The sequence below is a fragment of the Megalobrama amblycephala genome, linkage group LG16 (genome assembly GCF_018812025.1).
Source record: "Megalobrama amblycephala isolate DHTTF-2021 linkage group LG16, ASM1881202v1, whole genome shotgun sequence".
Taxonomy (NCBI): Eukaryota; Metazoa; Chordata; class Actinopteri; order Cypriniformes; family Xenocyprididae; genus Megalobrama; species Megalobrama amblycephala.
In genome coordinates, this window is record NC_063059.1 from 19,601,216 (window position 1) to 19,618,854 (window position 17,639).

Below are 17,639 nucleotides of genomic sequence, written 5' to 3' on the forward strand. Positions count from 1 at the left end.
CTTTGTTGTGTATTTTCAATGTGAAAAATAACTTTTATATTGATGGATTAATTGTATTTTGAAAAAAAAAAAAAAGTGTCATGGATTTATTGCATTTTGAGAAAAAAAAAAAAAAATCAGTTTTTTTTAAAATAAACCTTTAAAAATCAAAATCTAGATTTGAATTTTTAATGTTTTTATAACCAAAAGATGCTATGTGAAAGTTTGAAACAGAAAATAGTGCTTTTCATCTTGCCACTTTCTTGGTAAAGAAAACACCTTTTTACTCAAATTAATGTTTTGGAAACAAACTCTTCATTTATTTTATTACATATTCATATAGTTTATTTAGTACTGAACAACATTTTAAACATTTTATTTAATAAAATAGCCATTGTGGTGTTTTTTTGTTTGTTTGTTTGTTTGTTTGTTTGTTTTGTTTTTTTGAGAGCACTGATGCTCTTCCTAAGCTATTTTAACCATCTAGACCAACGGGCAACCAAGAACCACAATCATAAAAATTGTGGAAATGAGGGCAGACGGGATGCATGAAATAGCATGTCCTCTGAAAATATCAAGTTACGCTCGAGTTGCATCACTTATTCCTGAACTTTCCAGCAGGAAGTAACGAGCAGTAGAGTTTCCGATAAAAATACATGTCATTTATAAGACATGAGCCCAGATTTTCAAAACCGAAGAAATTGTTGCCTCAAATCTCTGATATTTCTCATTTTCCAAACTTGCTAATCCTTTCTGGGCTCTACCGGTTGATTGAAAGGCTTCAAGCGATGGCTTAACCTTGCTTTAATAAACGCTTAAGTTTAGCAGAGCAGGACAGCATCATAAAGATGTTTGAAAAAATAAACACAAAAAAAAGAGAGTGAGAGAGAAACACTTTCCTCTCATTCCCAAAGGCCACAGGAGACTCTCAAATCAAAAGTGGGGGATTAGAGACAGCAGCAGGACTAATACTTCAGCCCTCCGTTCGAGGGGGGAAGATTAGCCTCTGAGACACACTTCCTATCTGGGCCTCCGACCGAGAGGGACTGTACAATCAGCCGTGTTTATCGCAAATGGAGTTCAGCCAAGAGGAAATCACTCTGAATCACATGGGTCGTATCTACAGGCTCTTGCCACAGGAGGACCGAATAGTTTCGGCTATGCTATGTTTATCAGGACGAGCGCACGGGGCCCAGGTGGAGCCGACAGCGAAACGGCACGCGTCCCTCCGAGGCTGTGCTAGATGTGTGAGAAAAAAACGAACCGCTGAAGGAGAGCTATAAAGACATCTCAGAACAACTAAAAAGGCCAGATTTTAGCCATAACAATTTCATAAATTAGGGTGTGCGCTTCAGGGAATGATTTGTGCTAAGCCACCTGGTTCCAGAGGGATTTACCTTGTATTTGTGGACTGTTGTCCATAAAATGACCTCAGGAGAAATGCAGCCAAGCTCGCACAAGTTATCTCCACCTGTCTGAGGATGCGGCGCATTTCCTGGGATCAAAGCGAGTCTGAAATGCTTGGTCATGGTGAAGGCCTCTAATTACCACCGACGAGCACATTTACCTACCTATCCTCCATTTTGAGCAAAGCCCAGATGCCCAGAGAAGATCAACATCCACCATCTGTTCAAACTGCATTTTTTGGTTTCTCCTCAAACAGCTCTTTTATAGCTCTAACTTCTTCTGTTTCTTCATTGGTAGGGAACTTTTACTGTTGCTCCGGTCATATCTATGCAAATGAGATGGGATTCACAATTGCTTTAGGCAAACTGAAAAACACAAACTCCAGTAGGCAAAGCATGGATAAGTACTTCCAATGAAGTCAAAGTTGTAGATTAAACAAATGTTTTGTAACTCCCAACTGTAGGTAAAGCAATGATTAAGACACATTGTTATCAGAACTAGTCAAGGGCGTTATTTCATCACCCACGATGTCCTCGGACAGACACTGGAAAACGGACAGGTCATACTCAAATAACGACCTAACAGTCGCCAGGTCTCTCACCCCGACTGTCCGAACCCATTAGCCTCAAACAGCAATCCATCCTGCAGTTGTCATCCATCCGTCCAGCTCTCTCCACCACTCATTACGGAGATGAACTTTCTGACCCTACTTCCATTTGTCCATCTCCCTTCGCCCATGAGCTTTGCAGTGGGAGATCTTTGTCTTTGACAAAAGCAGAACAAAGCCCTAAAACTCCTTCACACCATTACTTTATCTCCTTTATTATGCGATTTTGACTCCTAAACTCTTGTTGTGTCATGGACAAGAAACATGTCAGGCAACATGTTGCTCTCCGACCAATCATCCCTTGCTGTCTTTAACGACGTGAGTGTTGAACTAACGTCTAACTTCCAGAAACAAGTACGTAAACAAACAGGCTACCGAAGCGGCGTGTTAGCTTAATGCTAATTCCAGTACTCAAGGGGTTGCTGAAGTTCCTCCGCTATCATTCACCAGCATTTATCTTTTTTTCACTCAAGGAAACATCATAACGGCTGTAGTATTGTTGCAATAGCTCCACGAACCTTTCCTCCATTACATAATTCCACCAAGCAGCACCAATACAACTGTCTCTCGTTCATTTCGTCATGTTTGAAAGCTGTGTACGGAAGAGCTCTGTGCTCCTATTGGTCAGTGTCACAGATGTGACGTTGTAAAGCATTGTGAAGCCTTGCAGACGCGGCGACGATTGTCGTCCACTATGATACACTACACAAGATAAAACGATTGATTCTTGTATTGCGAGAGCCATTGTCGTTTTACGAATCGCCGCGATACCCTACGTCAAATGGGTCATGCCAAAATCAAGCTGAAATCATGAAGTCTGAACACGGCATTAGTGAGGATTTTCTAAACTTACTGGGCACTGATCTTCTGTCCCAAACAGGGACGCTACTTTTGTTCTTTTGGAGCACAGCTGCCAGAATTAGGGATGCACAATATTACAATTCTATTCAATGCTGATAAACTGATAATTATTCCCAAGTTATGGGCAATAAATCAATAAATGGCCAATATTAAAATGATAAATTATTATTATTATTATTATTATTGCAACATTTATTTATATTTACTTTTTTAATAAATTAAAAATAAAACACTAAAAAATTAAATAAATTGTTTCATGTTATGGCCAATAACCTATAAATGGGCAAAATTAAAATTCTAAAATATACTTTTATATTTAAATTATTATTTTTTTATTTAATTTATAATTTTTTCTGACTAAATTAATATAACCTGTTTAATATATTATATTAAAATAGTATATATTATAATTTTTATTATTTTTAATATTTTATTTTACATTTTTTTCTAAATTAATAAAAAATGCTAAAACTAAAACACAAAAAAAAATCTAAATGCATCACAATATAATTGTAAAGCATGAAAAAAAATCATCCATTCTGAGATTTGCTAAAGATTACACTTAACAGAAATGAGCCTGCATATCTAAATACACAACATTGGTCGATACCAATAAATAATCATTTGAAAAAAAGTCAATAATCAATATGATACCAATATATATTGTGCATCCCTAGCCACAATCCCATCCAAACTGCAGTACCACGCATCTCTGTTTTTATGCCACTAGAATGAGATGTTGGAATCGCATGACTGAATATGCATGGCAGATGTTGCATGGTTTGGGGGCCTGAAGGTGAAGCAATTATCCATATTAATGCTAATCAGGTTGAGTACAAAACAAGAGCTAGTGTGGATCTCCAGAGAGATGAGAGCATGATAGCATGGGAAAAACCAGGAAGAACCTGCACTTATCTTCTCTGTTCTCTTTTTTATTTCCGTCCATCCCCCAAGGGCTGTCAGTAACTCCCCTCAGCGCTGTAATTAAACATTGCAGATTAGTTTTCCTTGTAATTTCTGGGCATCTGCAAATAGTCCCCGTGACGCTTAAGGAGAAACACACCCACTAGCCAATTAAAGAGAGCTGGTTTGCGACGATTACCAGTACTGACAACTCAAAAGCAGATGTGAGGAATGCTGTCTTCTTACTTCTCTTTGATAGGGAATACACGTCAAACATGGTTCATTTTCTGCAGGAAACACTACGCCGTTCTACTATTTTCAGGGAAATAGGCCGCCGCTTAGCTTACCGCCGAGACTGAGAGCCAAAATCTGCCGCCTACGTGTCTCTAGCTGCTCCCATCCAAAAAAAAAAAAAAAAATCACAATTAAATTAATTTCTGAAATGTCAGCAGAGGCATGAAGAGGGCTGGAAGGATCAGGGGACATTATAAATGCGCTAAAGAATCCCAAAAGAGGATTCTCCAGGGACCCAAACCCTTGTCCTCTATAGCTACGACGTGGCTCGCTCTTATAAAATTTAATGAAACACAAATATTCCCAGAGCAAACAGTGGAAAGCACATTGGCGCTTGCGAGGGGAAGAGGACAAGGAAGTGAATTCTGCACAGCTATGATGGATTTATAATGGAAACGGGTTGGTTTGAATATCAAAGGCGGCAGGAGCGCACAGATGTAGCGGAGGGGAACATCCTGTGAAGGAATAATGAGGGGTGTCACCCAACCTTTCAGAGGACGAACGCCAACTGTCCCCCTCAAGTTTCACAGACGAAACGTCAACTTAATTTTGTGTCTCCTCCTTTGCATCTGATATGAACCTCTCCTAAAGCTCTCTGTGACTTTCTGCCACGTTTACTGAAAATAATAATACAGGACGTAACGTAAATGATGCGAAGGATATGCAGGAATAGGATAAAGGAATGGCCATAAGCTAGTTTTGTATTCGAAATGCTCACATGAACGCTGCAGCTCATCGTTTTGGAGTATATGCAGATAGTCAGAAAATAGTATTTTTTATTTATTTATTTTTATACTAGAATGGAATGTTCTCATGATTAATCGTTTCACGGATTAATAAGCGACTAATTCTCTCTAAGACCAGGACTAGAGAGCGCTTTAGACCGTTCCACACATCCTGACAGGGTTATCGGGGTCTGGCGTACTGATCCACATTCCCACCGCAACCCAAGAACTGGAAGAGTACACTATAATTAGAGGCTTTCCACATGCTGCAGTTGTTTAGCATGCTAATAAAGGACAACGCTGACTTTACAAAGAGTACTACAGGTAAAAAGTTAGAGGTTTGGGAAAATTTGAGCTCTTTTGACACATGCACTGCACACACACACAGTTAATTCCACTTTTTTTGACTTATTTTCCAGTTAAAATATAAAAAAAAAAAAAAAAAAATGCCTACAAGCTACACTACCGTTTAAAAGTTTGGGATCAGTAAGGTTTTTTTTAATGTTTTTGAAAGAAGTCTCTTATGCTCAACAAGGCTAAATTATTTGATCAAAAATTCTTGTATAAACAATAACATTGTGATATAGTATAACTTTTTAAAATAATCGTTTTCCATTTTAATACAAAGTTCTGCCATGAAACTCTAGATGGTGCAGGCTAATAGGTCCTTTAACACACCTGCTAATTATCACATCAATATCTATAGGTCACAGATGATTGGTTCCTGCTGTTTTAGTAGCCAATGAGCTGCGTGCTTAATCTTTAAATACATGAGCTAGCATTGTTTAGTAGCGCAGCATGCTTCAGAAACCCTCCACCTTCCCCAGCTCCACCTGTATAGATCTGCTACGGTTATTCATGTACACTCTAAAAAATGCTAAAAACAACCCAAGTATTGTACAGCAGCAGCATGTCTTACTTGCTCACAGCAGTTTTATTTAACGGGTCAACTATTGTTTAAAAATTACGTATTGCTTAATTAAAATTAACCCAAAGTATGTTGGAAATGAACATTTATTAATGTTCAATGAATATTATTAAACAATAAACATTTATTAAATTGTATTAATAAATTCATATTAATAAACTATTAAACTATTAAATTTATATTAATAAAATATTAAAGTAATTGCATTGTTTTTAATTTCCCAACTATTTTGGGTTCATTTTAGTAGCATATAGCAATTTTTAAACAATAGTTGGTTTAAATAAAACTACACAGCAGGTTGGGCAAACATTTAACCCAACCGCTGGGTTAAAACTGCATTTTCAACCCAACTTGGGTTGTTTTTAACAGCATTTTTTAGCAGCAATAATCGACAGCAGCAGCAGCGTAGCAGCAGCAGCGTGTCATAAGACCAAAAATCCATTACCATACCAAACACTCCGAGAGTTGTCATGACAGAAATACATTTTATAATGTAATTTACTTTGTGATGGCAAAGCTGAATTTTTAGTAGCTATTATGGTGCTCAAGAAACATTTCTTATTATTATCAATGTTTAAAACAGTTGTGCAGCTTAAAATGTTTGTGTAAACTAGGATTCTTTGTTGAATAAGAAAAGCATATATTTGCAAAAGGAAACTTTTGTAACATTATAAATGTATTTACTGTCACTTTTGGTCAATTCAATGCATCTTTGCTGAGTAAAACAATGAAATTCTTTCAAAAATCTTACTGAACGGTAGTGTACATTTAGGCTGTGTGTCCACCAAAGCATTTTTTTTTTCCTAAGACCAACATATTTTTTTCAATTGTTTCCAATGGGAGCACCGCATATTTAAAAACACCAGCAGTGTGACGAGGCGCTGAACGATATCATGCGCGCTTGGCATTTCTCTAGTCGGCAAGAATTGAAAAATGTTCAACTTTGGGTTAAACGTAGTGCTAATCACTGACACTTTCTACCCAGCCGTCCAATCGCAGTGGAGGAGGGGCGGGATAAATACCACACCGACCAACCGTCACATCCTGCTTGTAAAATGACAATAACAAACACAACAATGGGACAAAATCATTGAAATCAAGAGCCAAAGCAAATACTTTATATTGAATCGATATTTTTAGATTCAGAAACAAACTATTTCAGAAAACAGATACTAGCAACGCCTCCGTGGATAAGAGTACCTAGGGTTTTCAGCTGGGTAAAAAACGCTTTGGTGGACCGGACACATGACCTTACTTAAGAAGCAACACTGCATAAGATATTAATGTTATTTTTTTACTTATTTTAAGTATAAACACGTTACTGCCAGTGCAATAAGAAAAAATATGCTTCTATTCAAGATACAATCTATCCAAAAAAAGTATTACATCTGATGCAGTGTTGCTTCAAGTATATTTATCCATTTTTAAGCACAAAAAAAAAAAGGAGTAAAAAAAAAAAAGATTAGGGATGATTTTTGCAGTACACAGAGCTATAACCCCAACTAATCTAACCTGTTTCATACTATAAGTAGTCATAACAGTAAAGTCACACATTACCGCCCATCAATCTTTTAACAATCTCTCATTGTCATTTATGCGGGTCCTAAAACTCCCTTTTCTTTGATCGTCATTTTTACAGCTGTTTTTAGAGTGCGAGAAATCCTCCAACAGACACGTCTGTCATCCTTAAAAACGCAGCCTGATACTACGCATTATGCAACGTGTGGCCCGGAGCCATCGGGGTGAACAGTGAGCTCTTATGGATAAAGCCAGCCCATCTTACATTCCTCTCTCTCATTCTTTGTTCCTCTGCGAGTCATTATACTCTAACAAAGCGTGACACATGAAGCATTATAAGCCTCCAAGTTTCATATTGAAAGGAAAACATGGAAACAAAAGGGGCAAAATCCAACTTCAGGGACGTACACAGGGCATCCAGAGCAGAGCGAATGCCCGGATTGACCCATTTTACCTCAGCGCGCCGCACAGAGCCTCCACTGTACATGAAGTTAATAATAAACCCACAACAGATCTGCGCTAAGCGTCATTGCCTGGCCAAACATGGCTTGTTGAAAGTTGGATTAGATTTACGGTCCACCGGGTGCTGGTCGTTTGTAAAAGCGGGATTATTAAAATAACTTTAGAAAAAGGAAAGATTGTGTACACAGTGTTCAAACTGGATTCTTGTAAGAGCGGGCTAGGCAGAACAAATACATTTTGAGGTCTTAACTTCCTTTTCGGCGGTTTTCTTGGCAATAGTACGACTGACATTCCCGGTGTCAGTCTGAATAAGTAGGTGAGTGTTGATATCCGAGAACTGATAGATTTCTTTTTGCCTCTGACACTGACTGTCTAGTTTTGGATGGAAAAAGAGAGTTTAGGTAGGAATTCTACTACCTTCCTGTCGTAGGTTTCCATCATGGTTGCCTGAACGGGGTAATTACATGCATGGCGGCGGGACGGGGGGAGGAGGGAGCGGACAGGCACTGAGGGTTTTGAGCTTTGCCACTATGTCATTATGGTCCTGTTTGAACCTTATTCAGAATAAGCAGCCTGAAGGCTGCGGCCAAACAGCCCGAGCTTTTCCTCATGTCGGGCCAAGTCGTCCGCCCGCCCGCCAAGCTTCTTGTTTTCGTTCTTACAAAAAAAAAAAAAAGAAGGCCTCTAGAACAAACAGCATACAGTATATCACCCTCTGTTTGATATACCGCATGATATTTTCTCACTTTTTAGTCTCCAAGCTCACATAATTTTCCCACCAACTTCAACACACACACACAAATTTATGTTTCTGTTTGACTGACATTGGCCCTACAGGAGCTAATAAAAGCATTGTAGCTTTGCATCTGGTACCCTTAAGAAAATGTAAAATATAATATTTTAAATATTAAAAAAAAAAGAAAAAAAAAAAAAAAAAAAAAATATATATATATATATATATATATATATATATATATATATATATATATATATATATATATATATATATATAATATTCAGAATTTAATTCAGTTTATTTCTCTTACCACACTGTCCAAATATCTAAGAAATACTTTAAGAATATATAAGCATAAATTTCACTAAATTTAGTAGATGTCTAAAACAATAATAAAAAAACATAATTCAGAGAAAACTATTTTCTGAACATTTTTATTTATTCCATAAAATTTAGTTTTTATGTGTGTACAACTGTTCAGAATTGTGCTAGCTAACTATGTGCTAATTAGCATCTTTGAGCTAGGCTCAAAAGTATCTAAAATTGTCACTACCGAAACAGTCACGACCAAAACATGGGGTGAAGTTTCAGTTGTGACATTGTTTTTTAAGTGTTATTCGATAAAATTTATTTTTTTTCCTGTGTACAACTGTTCAGAACTGTGCTAGCTAACCATGTGCTAATGAGCTAGGCTCAAAAGTATCTAAAATTGTCACAACCGAAACAATCATGACTAAAACATGTGGTGAAGTTTCAGTTGTGACATTGTTTTTTAAGTGTTATTCGATAAAATTTTGTTTTTTTCCTGTGTACAACTGTTCAGAACTGTGCTAGCTAACCATGTGTTAATTAGCATCTTTGAGCTAGGCTCAAAAGTATATAAAATTGTCACAACTGAAACTTCACCACATGTTTCGGTTGTGACTGTTTCGGTAGTGACATCAGTGAATTGGTAGTGACTATAATAATTTATTTGGGAGAAATAAACATGTACCTTTTAGTACAGTTAAGCAAATCATTAGAATTTTAGTATGTTTTATTATGCAAATCATTAGTGTTTTAGTATGCGAGTTAAAATTCTGTAATGTGATGTGGTCGCTACCAACACATTACTGTCACTACTGAAAATGTGCAGTCACTACCGAAACATGGGATGTTTTTTTCAAAAATAAAGTATATTGAACTATCAACTAAGATGTTATTATAGTGTTTGGTTCAATGTATATTCAAACTAATGAATTCTTAACTTTGAAATCAGTATAATAAAGTTTATGCCTTTTACAAAGAAAGATTGGATTCAAAATACAACAAATTCTCATAAATTACACTTTAAATATTGTTAAAAATGTAACTGTTATTGATTTACCTCTGAAAACGTTTTAATAAAATAGCAAAAAATATATATATTTACAAAGCAGATGTAAATCAGTACCCTCGGATTTCATCAAAAATATCTTAATTTGTGTTCTGAGGACAAACGAAGGTCTTACGGTTGTAGAACGACATGAGGGTGAGTACTTGATGACAGAAATTTCAATTTTTGGGTGAACTAACCCTTTAATAGGTCAATGTAACCCTTCTTATTAAATTATTTATTATTGTGTTTCGGTAGTGACAAATCTGGGGAGAGAAAAAAATCTTCCAAAACTTTCTGAAAATACAATGTTGAGAATTAGCTGCACAATTACTAGAAATGTGTACCTTGGATATTATACAATTTGCATACTTACAAAATTTGTGGAAAAAGAAATGTTTTAAGATGTTTCCAACTCTGACTTTAAAACCAATTCCCATATATCCCCAATGCCCATGTTATATATATATATATATATATATATATATATATATATATATATATATATATATATATATAGTACATTTCCATAAGGGTAAGATGTTTCCAAGAGTGAGTAAGACATGCCATTGGTACACACTACACGACCGACTCACCCCCCTCTAGCTCCACCGCTGACTCGATTAGATTACAACAAGAGGCTTGGTGACAGCTCCTAGGCATACTTGAAAAGCGGTTGATATCTGAGATCAGTCCTTTCAAGCTTAAAGAGAGACGGTATGTAATGCATATCACGTCCAAGGCCAAGGAGAATCGCTGAAAACCACAAGTTTTAAGTAATAAGCCCATTTAAACTATCTGCTTTGAGCCTGTACACAAAAACATTTTTTTGAATCCTTTTTAGAAATTAACCCGGTTGATGCACAACTCATCGAAACTGAAAAACTACAAATGCCAATTGGACAGAGAGATACAACACACCTCAATAAAGCATTACAGATAAGGGTAACTGCTATCTTGTGATCTCTACTGTAAATATCATAAACTACTTTATAGTTTTATAGCTCACGACCACCTACTGCGACCTATTCTGTTCTCTTCAGGCCGTCTGGCCCGTTTCCTCCATCAGGATCATCATGCAGGTCCAGTGGCAGAGTCACATCCTGCCCATCTCCAGCGAGATTATCCGACCCACTGAGTCCATTGAGACCCAGAGACCCAGGAGGAAACCGGAAACTCTTTCTATTCAGCTGGAGAGGCTACAGGCTCTCTTATATTCAGTTCGAGGCCAGGAAAGTCACAAACACAAAGCCAAATTAAGACTGGCCTGCTTTCAAACCACTCCTGGAAGACGATACGACTCTTAACGAACTGCTAAGAACACATCTGAAATCTTAATATCATACGCTATAAATATGCAGACACCCATAAACCGCAAGAGCCCAGTGCGATAAGAAACCAGCCGAGCACTTACTTGCTACTTCCAGCGAGGCGTTGTGGCTAACCGCTTCTCCCAGGTAGTTACGGGCCACACAAACGTAGGAGCCTTCGTCAGGGTTTGCTGCGCCGGCCGTGTACGATACGCAGAAAGAAGAGAGAACCGCTCGGCAGGAGCATACGGTGGGATCGAGGGTTGTCCCGGTCCGTTTCCACACGCTCTCCATCCTTGTACCACTCCACGGTGGGGGTGGGCCGCCCTTCAGCCTTGCAGTTTAGGGTGGCGGGCTCACCTTTGGATACGATCAGATCGGAGGGGTGTTCCACAATGCGGGGTGCGGAGTCTTCCTGACGCAGACGGGATCCTGACAACAGAGAGAGACATATTTGATTAAATAATAATTAGAATAATACAATTTAAAAAAATAATATTAAGAAAAATTAAAACACGTTAGAATATAAAATTTAATAATATATTCAAAATATTGTATTGAATAATGTATTTAAAAAATAATATATTCAATTTTCTTTTTTAAATAAATTGATATATAATTGATATATAAGAGATATATATATATATATATATATATATATATATATATATATATATATATATATATATATATATATATATATATATATATATATATATATATATATATATACATATATATATATATATATATATATATATATATATATATATTACATTATATATATATATATATATATATATATATATATACACACACACATATATATAAAAATGTATAGTCAAATATATTTGACAATTTTGTATCACAACAAAGAATTAAATAATAATTATAATACGATTTAAAAAAATATATATATTATGCAAAACTTAAAATATGTTACAATATAACATTTAATAATATATTAAAATATTGTATAACAATGATGTATTAAACAAAAATAATGTATTAATTTTCTTTTTTTAAATAAAATGATATTATATATTAGTTATATTAAACGATATACATACAATATATATATACATACACACATATATATATGCTGCATGTAATCATCTTTTTAAATATCATATATATATATATATATATATATATATATATATATATATATATATATATATATATATATATATAAAATATTAAATATTAATAAATGTAAACTATATTATATTAGATATTATGTATATATATATATATATATATATATAGTAGTGTGTGTGTTTAAATTTATTAATAAACATATTAATTTATTAATACATTTTAATATGAATATTATATATTATAATATTTGATATTAAAATGATATACCTACTGTATGTATATTGTTTAATATATTTATAATAAAATTTCATGTCACATATATTTGACATTTGACTCTCTCTCTCTCTCTCTCTCTCTCTCTCTATATATATATATATATATATATATATATATAATCTAATGCATAGTCGAATAATATATATATATATATATATATATATATATATATATATATATATATATATATAAAATGCATAGTTGAATATATTTAACATGAAATATTATTCCATTATATAATCATGGAAAATTAATAAACACCTTGGAATGCCTGTCAACCAATCAGAATAAATAATTCATCAACACTGTTGTATAAATTTAAATATGTTTCAGAGGATGATTCACGATGCACAGACAGCTTCCTCAAGTTTCATATGCTAGCTCCATGATGCTGCTTCTGATGTACGAGCAATCAATATTAGAGTCATATTAAGAACAATCAATTTTCCAATGAACTTCAGGTCAGATGAGATTCGTTTTGTATCCTAATGCAAATTCAATACAAATAAAGTGCACCGCTGACTAGATCCAGATGGATATATCCCGATATTTTCATGCCTAAACGTGATGATTTTTGGCTACAGGAGACATTGACTGAACTCAGAGCATGATATCATGGGGATGCATTACAGCACACAGCGCTGGTTTCTCTTTTCTTGTTTATTTATAAATAACAGTTCACCCCAAAAATTAATAAAAAAAAATAAATTAATTAAAAGGAAAAAAACTCATTCATTAAAAATGAATTTTCATTGATCATGTGCTTGACCTCAACAATAAGACTTCCTTTATATGATCTGATCTTTAATGTTGAGAAGTTGGTCACCATTCACTTTCATTGTATGGAAAAGAGCAGCACAAACATCTCTTTCAAAGAGGAAAGAAAAACAATGGTTTGGAGCAGCAACATAAGAGTGAATAAATGACTAAACGAACCATTCCTTCAAATTTTCTGTGTGTAAATCCTGAAGCAGGTGTTGGTAACTTCCTACGAACATATTGGTGTGGTTTTGACTAACACAAAAGCTCTGGGAGGGAACAAACCCCTTCATTACCAAAATCTCTCTGTTCTTTGGACTGCGGCAGACCTGTGCTTAAAACCAAGCCACTGTCATTTCAGTGGTGCGCCACTTCCCTGATCAAAGACGTGAAATGAGAGGGCTGTAAAGTTAGGGATGAGGGGGTGTTTGGAGGAAAAGGGAGATAAGAGGCATTATAGGGAGACACACACATCAGACAGCTCCGTGGATGTCTGGGTTTGTGTGTGCGCATGTGCGTTTGAAGGGTGGAAGTGTAAAGGAAGCGCAGTCACTGCGTAGAGAAATACAAAAGTTGCTAAAATTGGAGACAGCCAATCTGCCTTTTCGGGCTTAAGACGTTTGCTTGTGTTCAGAGACCAGTGAACTGCACCCGTAAGACCTGGTTTATATGCAAATGAGGCTTGCATCTTTAATGCCTAACGGGAACAATATAGTGTGTGTGTGCATCTCAACACTGCCCTTTGGAGTCCATTCAGCCCCAATTAAAAAGAGGTAGGATTAATTGGCAGTGCAGGGTCAAAATATATTCATACCCCCCACCCCCGGCTTTTCTCTCTCTTCATCCCATCCCCCGTTCCTTACATCCAACTATCCCTCCCTCCGGTCCTTCTGCGGAGGGAGAGCCCTGCAAGACAGCGTCTATGAGCATTAAATCATCTCTAACATCAGCGAGAGTTTGCGCGAGGTAATGCATTCATTGATTTGCATGTTGCGGAGTAGAATTGTTGGCTCTCATGTTTACTGTACGTGTAAATATGTAATGGGAATATAATGAGCTGTGCTTTCTGATGCATACAAACACACTGCGGGCTGGCAGGACGATACACTACCAGTACTCTTTTCTGCAAAAGACATAGAGTGAAGGCAAAACTATGCAGCAATAGTGTTTGTGTACAGAAATGACCTGATATTGTTCAAACAAAATATGATTATTAGTTGTGTTGGGGGTAAAGCATTACAAGTAATGTGTTACTTAGATTACTTTTTTTTCAAGTAACGAGTAAAGTAACGCATTCCTCACTTTTGGTGTGAAAAGGCCTTTACATTCACCAAAAATATAACTTTATTTTTGCAATAAAAACAAACAAACAAGCAAGCCCAACCCAGGTAAGAAAAAGTAACGCAACAGTAACAATGTATTACATTCCATAAAAAGTAACTAAGTAATGAAATTAGTTACTTTTTTACAGAGTAATGCATTACTTTTAAAAGCAACTTTCTCCAACATTGATTCATTATCAAAACACATGAAAAAGAGATCAAACAAAGTTATTAAAAAAAAAATAGGCATTGGCCATTTTTTTTTTTTTTAACTATTTGACTATTTTAATTGATTTGCCGAATAAGGTTTTTAAATGTTTTAAAAAAAAAAACCTAAATGGAAATTTAATTAATTTTGAAGTGTTAACAATGTGAGATTATGTGGTTTATATAATCAATTAACATTGCTTTTTATAATTTTTTACAAGATGGACAAAATTTGTCACCAAAAAAGACATTCAGTTTAACCAAAATTTCGGTTTTACCGAATGACACTTTTGGTTATACCGAATGACGATATTTTCAAACAATGCTAACAGGCTGAATATCTAGCTAGCTAAGCAAAAGGACAATCAGAACATTTTATATTTAGTACAAGTTTTTAAAATATTACAACATTTTCCATGTTTTATAGCGGTTGTACCGAATGACCTGATGTTTCGGGACATGCATATGAGCAAGTGAAAACATGAATTTTTCAAATAGTTAAGAGAGAGTTAGTTACTTTGCTTCATGACCATGTGGTCCTTTGCACGTGTCTGAATGATGTCACATCCTGTCACATGATATTGACCGCATGAAAACGTTCCCTTTATATTGGTTACTCCGAATGACATCAATTAAATTAATTTTTCCGGACATACTTTCTCAAAACAAAGCAACCACTTCTACACATAATTTTAATACCATTTTGTACTACTTGTTGATATATGATGTAATAAAATCATGGCAGAATATAAAATATATACATTTATTACATTTTATGATATTTTAATCACACATAAAATGTCTGTATTATATATATATATATATATATATATATACACACACACACATATATATTACTGATTCTGATATCTAGAGAAGAGTGTACACATTTTGTGTCACATTTGATTAAATATTGTGCCCAATAAACCCATATTGGTCGTCTATAATAAATGAATGAATAATAAAGAATGGTGACAGAAGGAGATTTCTAATAGAGCAGAGTCAGAAAAAAATATTGAGGAAGAAAAACATCTGATCTCTCAGATGGAGCGTCTGCATATTAAGTTAACCCATTCAGATCCGGTTCTTCAATCCTGTTAAAGCAGTCTGACTTCATCTATACTGGATGCATATGCTTAGAAAGAGAGAAGTATCCAGACTGAGAGAAGGTAAAAAGCCCTTCCCCTTCTCCACCACCTCCCCTTTCAGAAGTGCTCACGGGTCCACTCACACAGTCAGAGAAACCGCACTACATGCAATATTCCCACTGCACTTTGAAATGCAGAAGGCCTGCTCTCGCTCTCAGCAGACCGGCCGTACTTCTGTTATTTATTTTTTATATATACGGTGGAATGCTGCATATGTCCAGTAATGAGAGGTACTGCTGAGGGCGGTGCCACATTACACGGTGAAGTGTTTAAAATTTACATGGAGTGAACAAGACAAAATCCAAAGAAAGAGAGAGAGAAGAACAAAAGGAATTGCATCTACTGTCTATCTCACTCTTTCTTCATGATTAATAAATAAAACCGGCTGTGTTTCAAGTATTTCTTTCTCAACACTCCGCAGACTCTTTTCATGTTTGTTTCCACATCTGACTGCTTTCTTCCTTTTGCTTGTCCACTGCTTTTTGGTCTCCTGTAGCCTTTCTTTTTCCTCTCTCATTTTTTCCATCTTCTTTCCTCCTGTTCTCTTTCCTGTTTTCTGAGAATATGAGATGAGCTAATCAGCTCCATCGGCTCAGCGGAGGGACGCTGGGAATTCTGCATCTAAGATCTGATCGATCGCTGCCTGGGGCAAGAATCATTTTCCTCCTCTCAGACTGACACACACACACACACACACACACACACACACACACACACAACATACTCCATACATACACATGAAGTACGCTCAATATGTGCGCCCATATCTGTCTCGCTATCCTTCTATCACTCCACTTTTCCTCATCGGGCTGAGGGAAGCCACTGGAGGTTTGCTTTGGAGGTAATTAAGGAGAGAGGAAAACTCGGACAAGGGATTCAACAGTATCTTGAAAATCCCTTACTCTGGTTGATTTGATTTCAAACATATGAATGCTGTCAATCCTACCACTGCAAATATAAATTTATATGGAGTGTTTTCTAAACCAGGGTGAAAGATCATCAAAGTGAAACTGCTTGATGTCAATGTGCTAATATATAATGCTCAAAGTGAGCCTGTAATCACCACTATGGAGTGCAGGCAGCAGTCAGTATCTGGTGTGGCCGGCAGCTGCTTTAAGTACTACAGTGCATCTCATCCTCATGGGATGCATCAGATTTGCTATAAGATGTTAGTCCACTCTTCCACCAAGACATTTGCAAAGTTCTTGAGAGCAAGTATGAACTACTGCTGACAGATACACAGACACTGCAGCATAAATCCCATAGCAGATCTAGGCAGGTGGAGCTGGGGGAGGTGGAGGGGCTCAGAGGAACTCTGATAGCGTGCTCCAGGACTAGATTACAGCTAAAAATGAATCAGACCTAATGTGATGATATGATTGCTTGCAAATCAGCCTGTGCTCTCTAGAGTTTCATGAATAAACTAGTTGATAAATAAAGACATAAATAAATTAGGGGTGTAAATTGTCCAAATCTCACTATTAGCTAACTATTAAAGGGTTAGTTCACCCAAAAATGAAAATTCAGTCATTAATTACTCACCCTCAAGTCGTTTTATACCCGTAAGACCTTCGTTCATCTTCGGAACACAAATTAAAATATTTTTGATAAAATTTGATGGCTCAGTGAGGCCTCCATTGCCAGCAAGATAATTAACACTTTCAATGCCCAGAAAGCTACTAAAGACATATTTAAAACAGTTCATGTGACTGCAGTGGTTCAACCTTAATGTTATCAAGCAA

General features: G+C 35.9%; 1 protein-coding gene across 1 annotated transcript in view; it reads right to left on the minus strand.

The window, feature by feature from the left end:
- The window catches only part of robo1 (roundabout, axon guidance receptor, homolog 1 (Drosophila)), a 365,788-nt gene that overhangs the window by 170,135 nt on the left and 178,014 nt on the right, over positions 1 to 17,639 (minus strand). Inside the window, 2 exon segments of the mRNA XM_048160983.1 lie at positions 11,189 to 11,270; positions 11,272 to 11,516. Of these exon segments, the coding sequence (XP_048016940.1) occupies positions 11,189 to 11,270; positions 11,272 to 11,516 (327 nt within the window).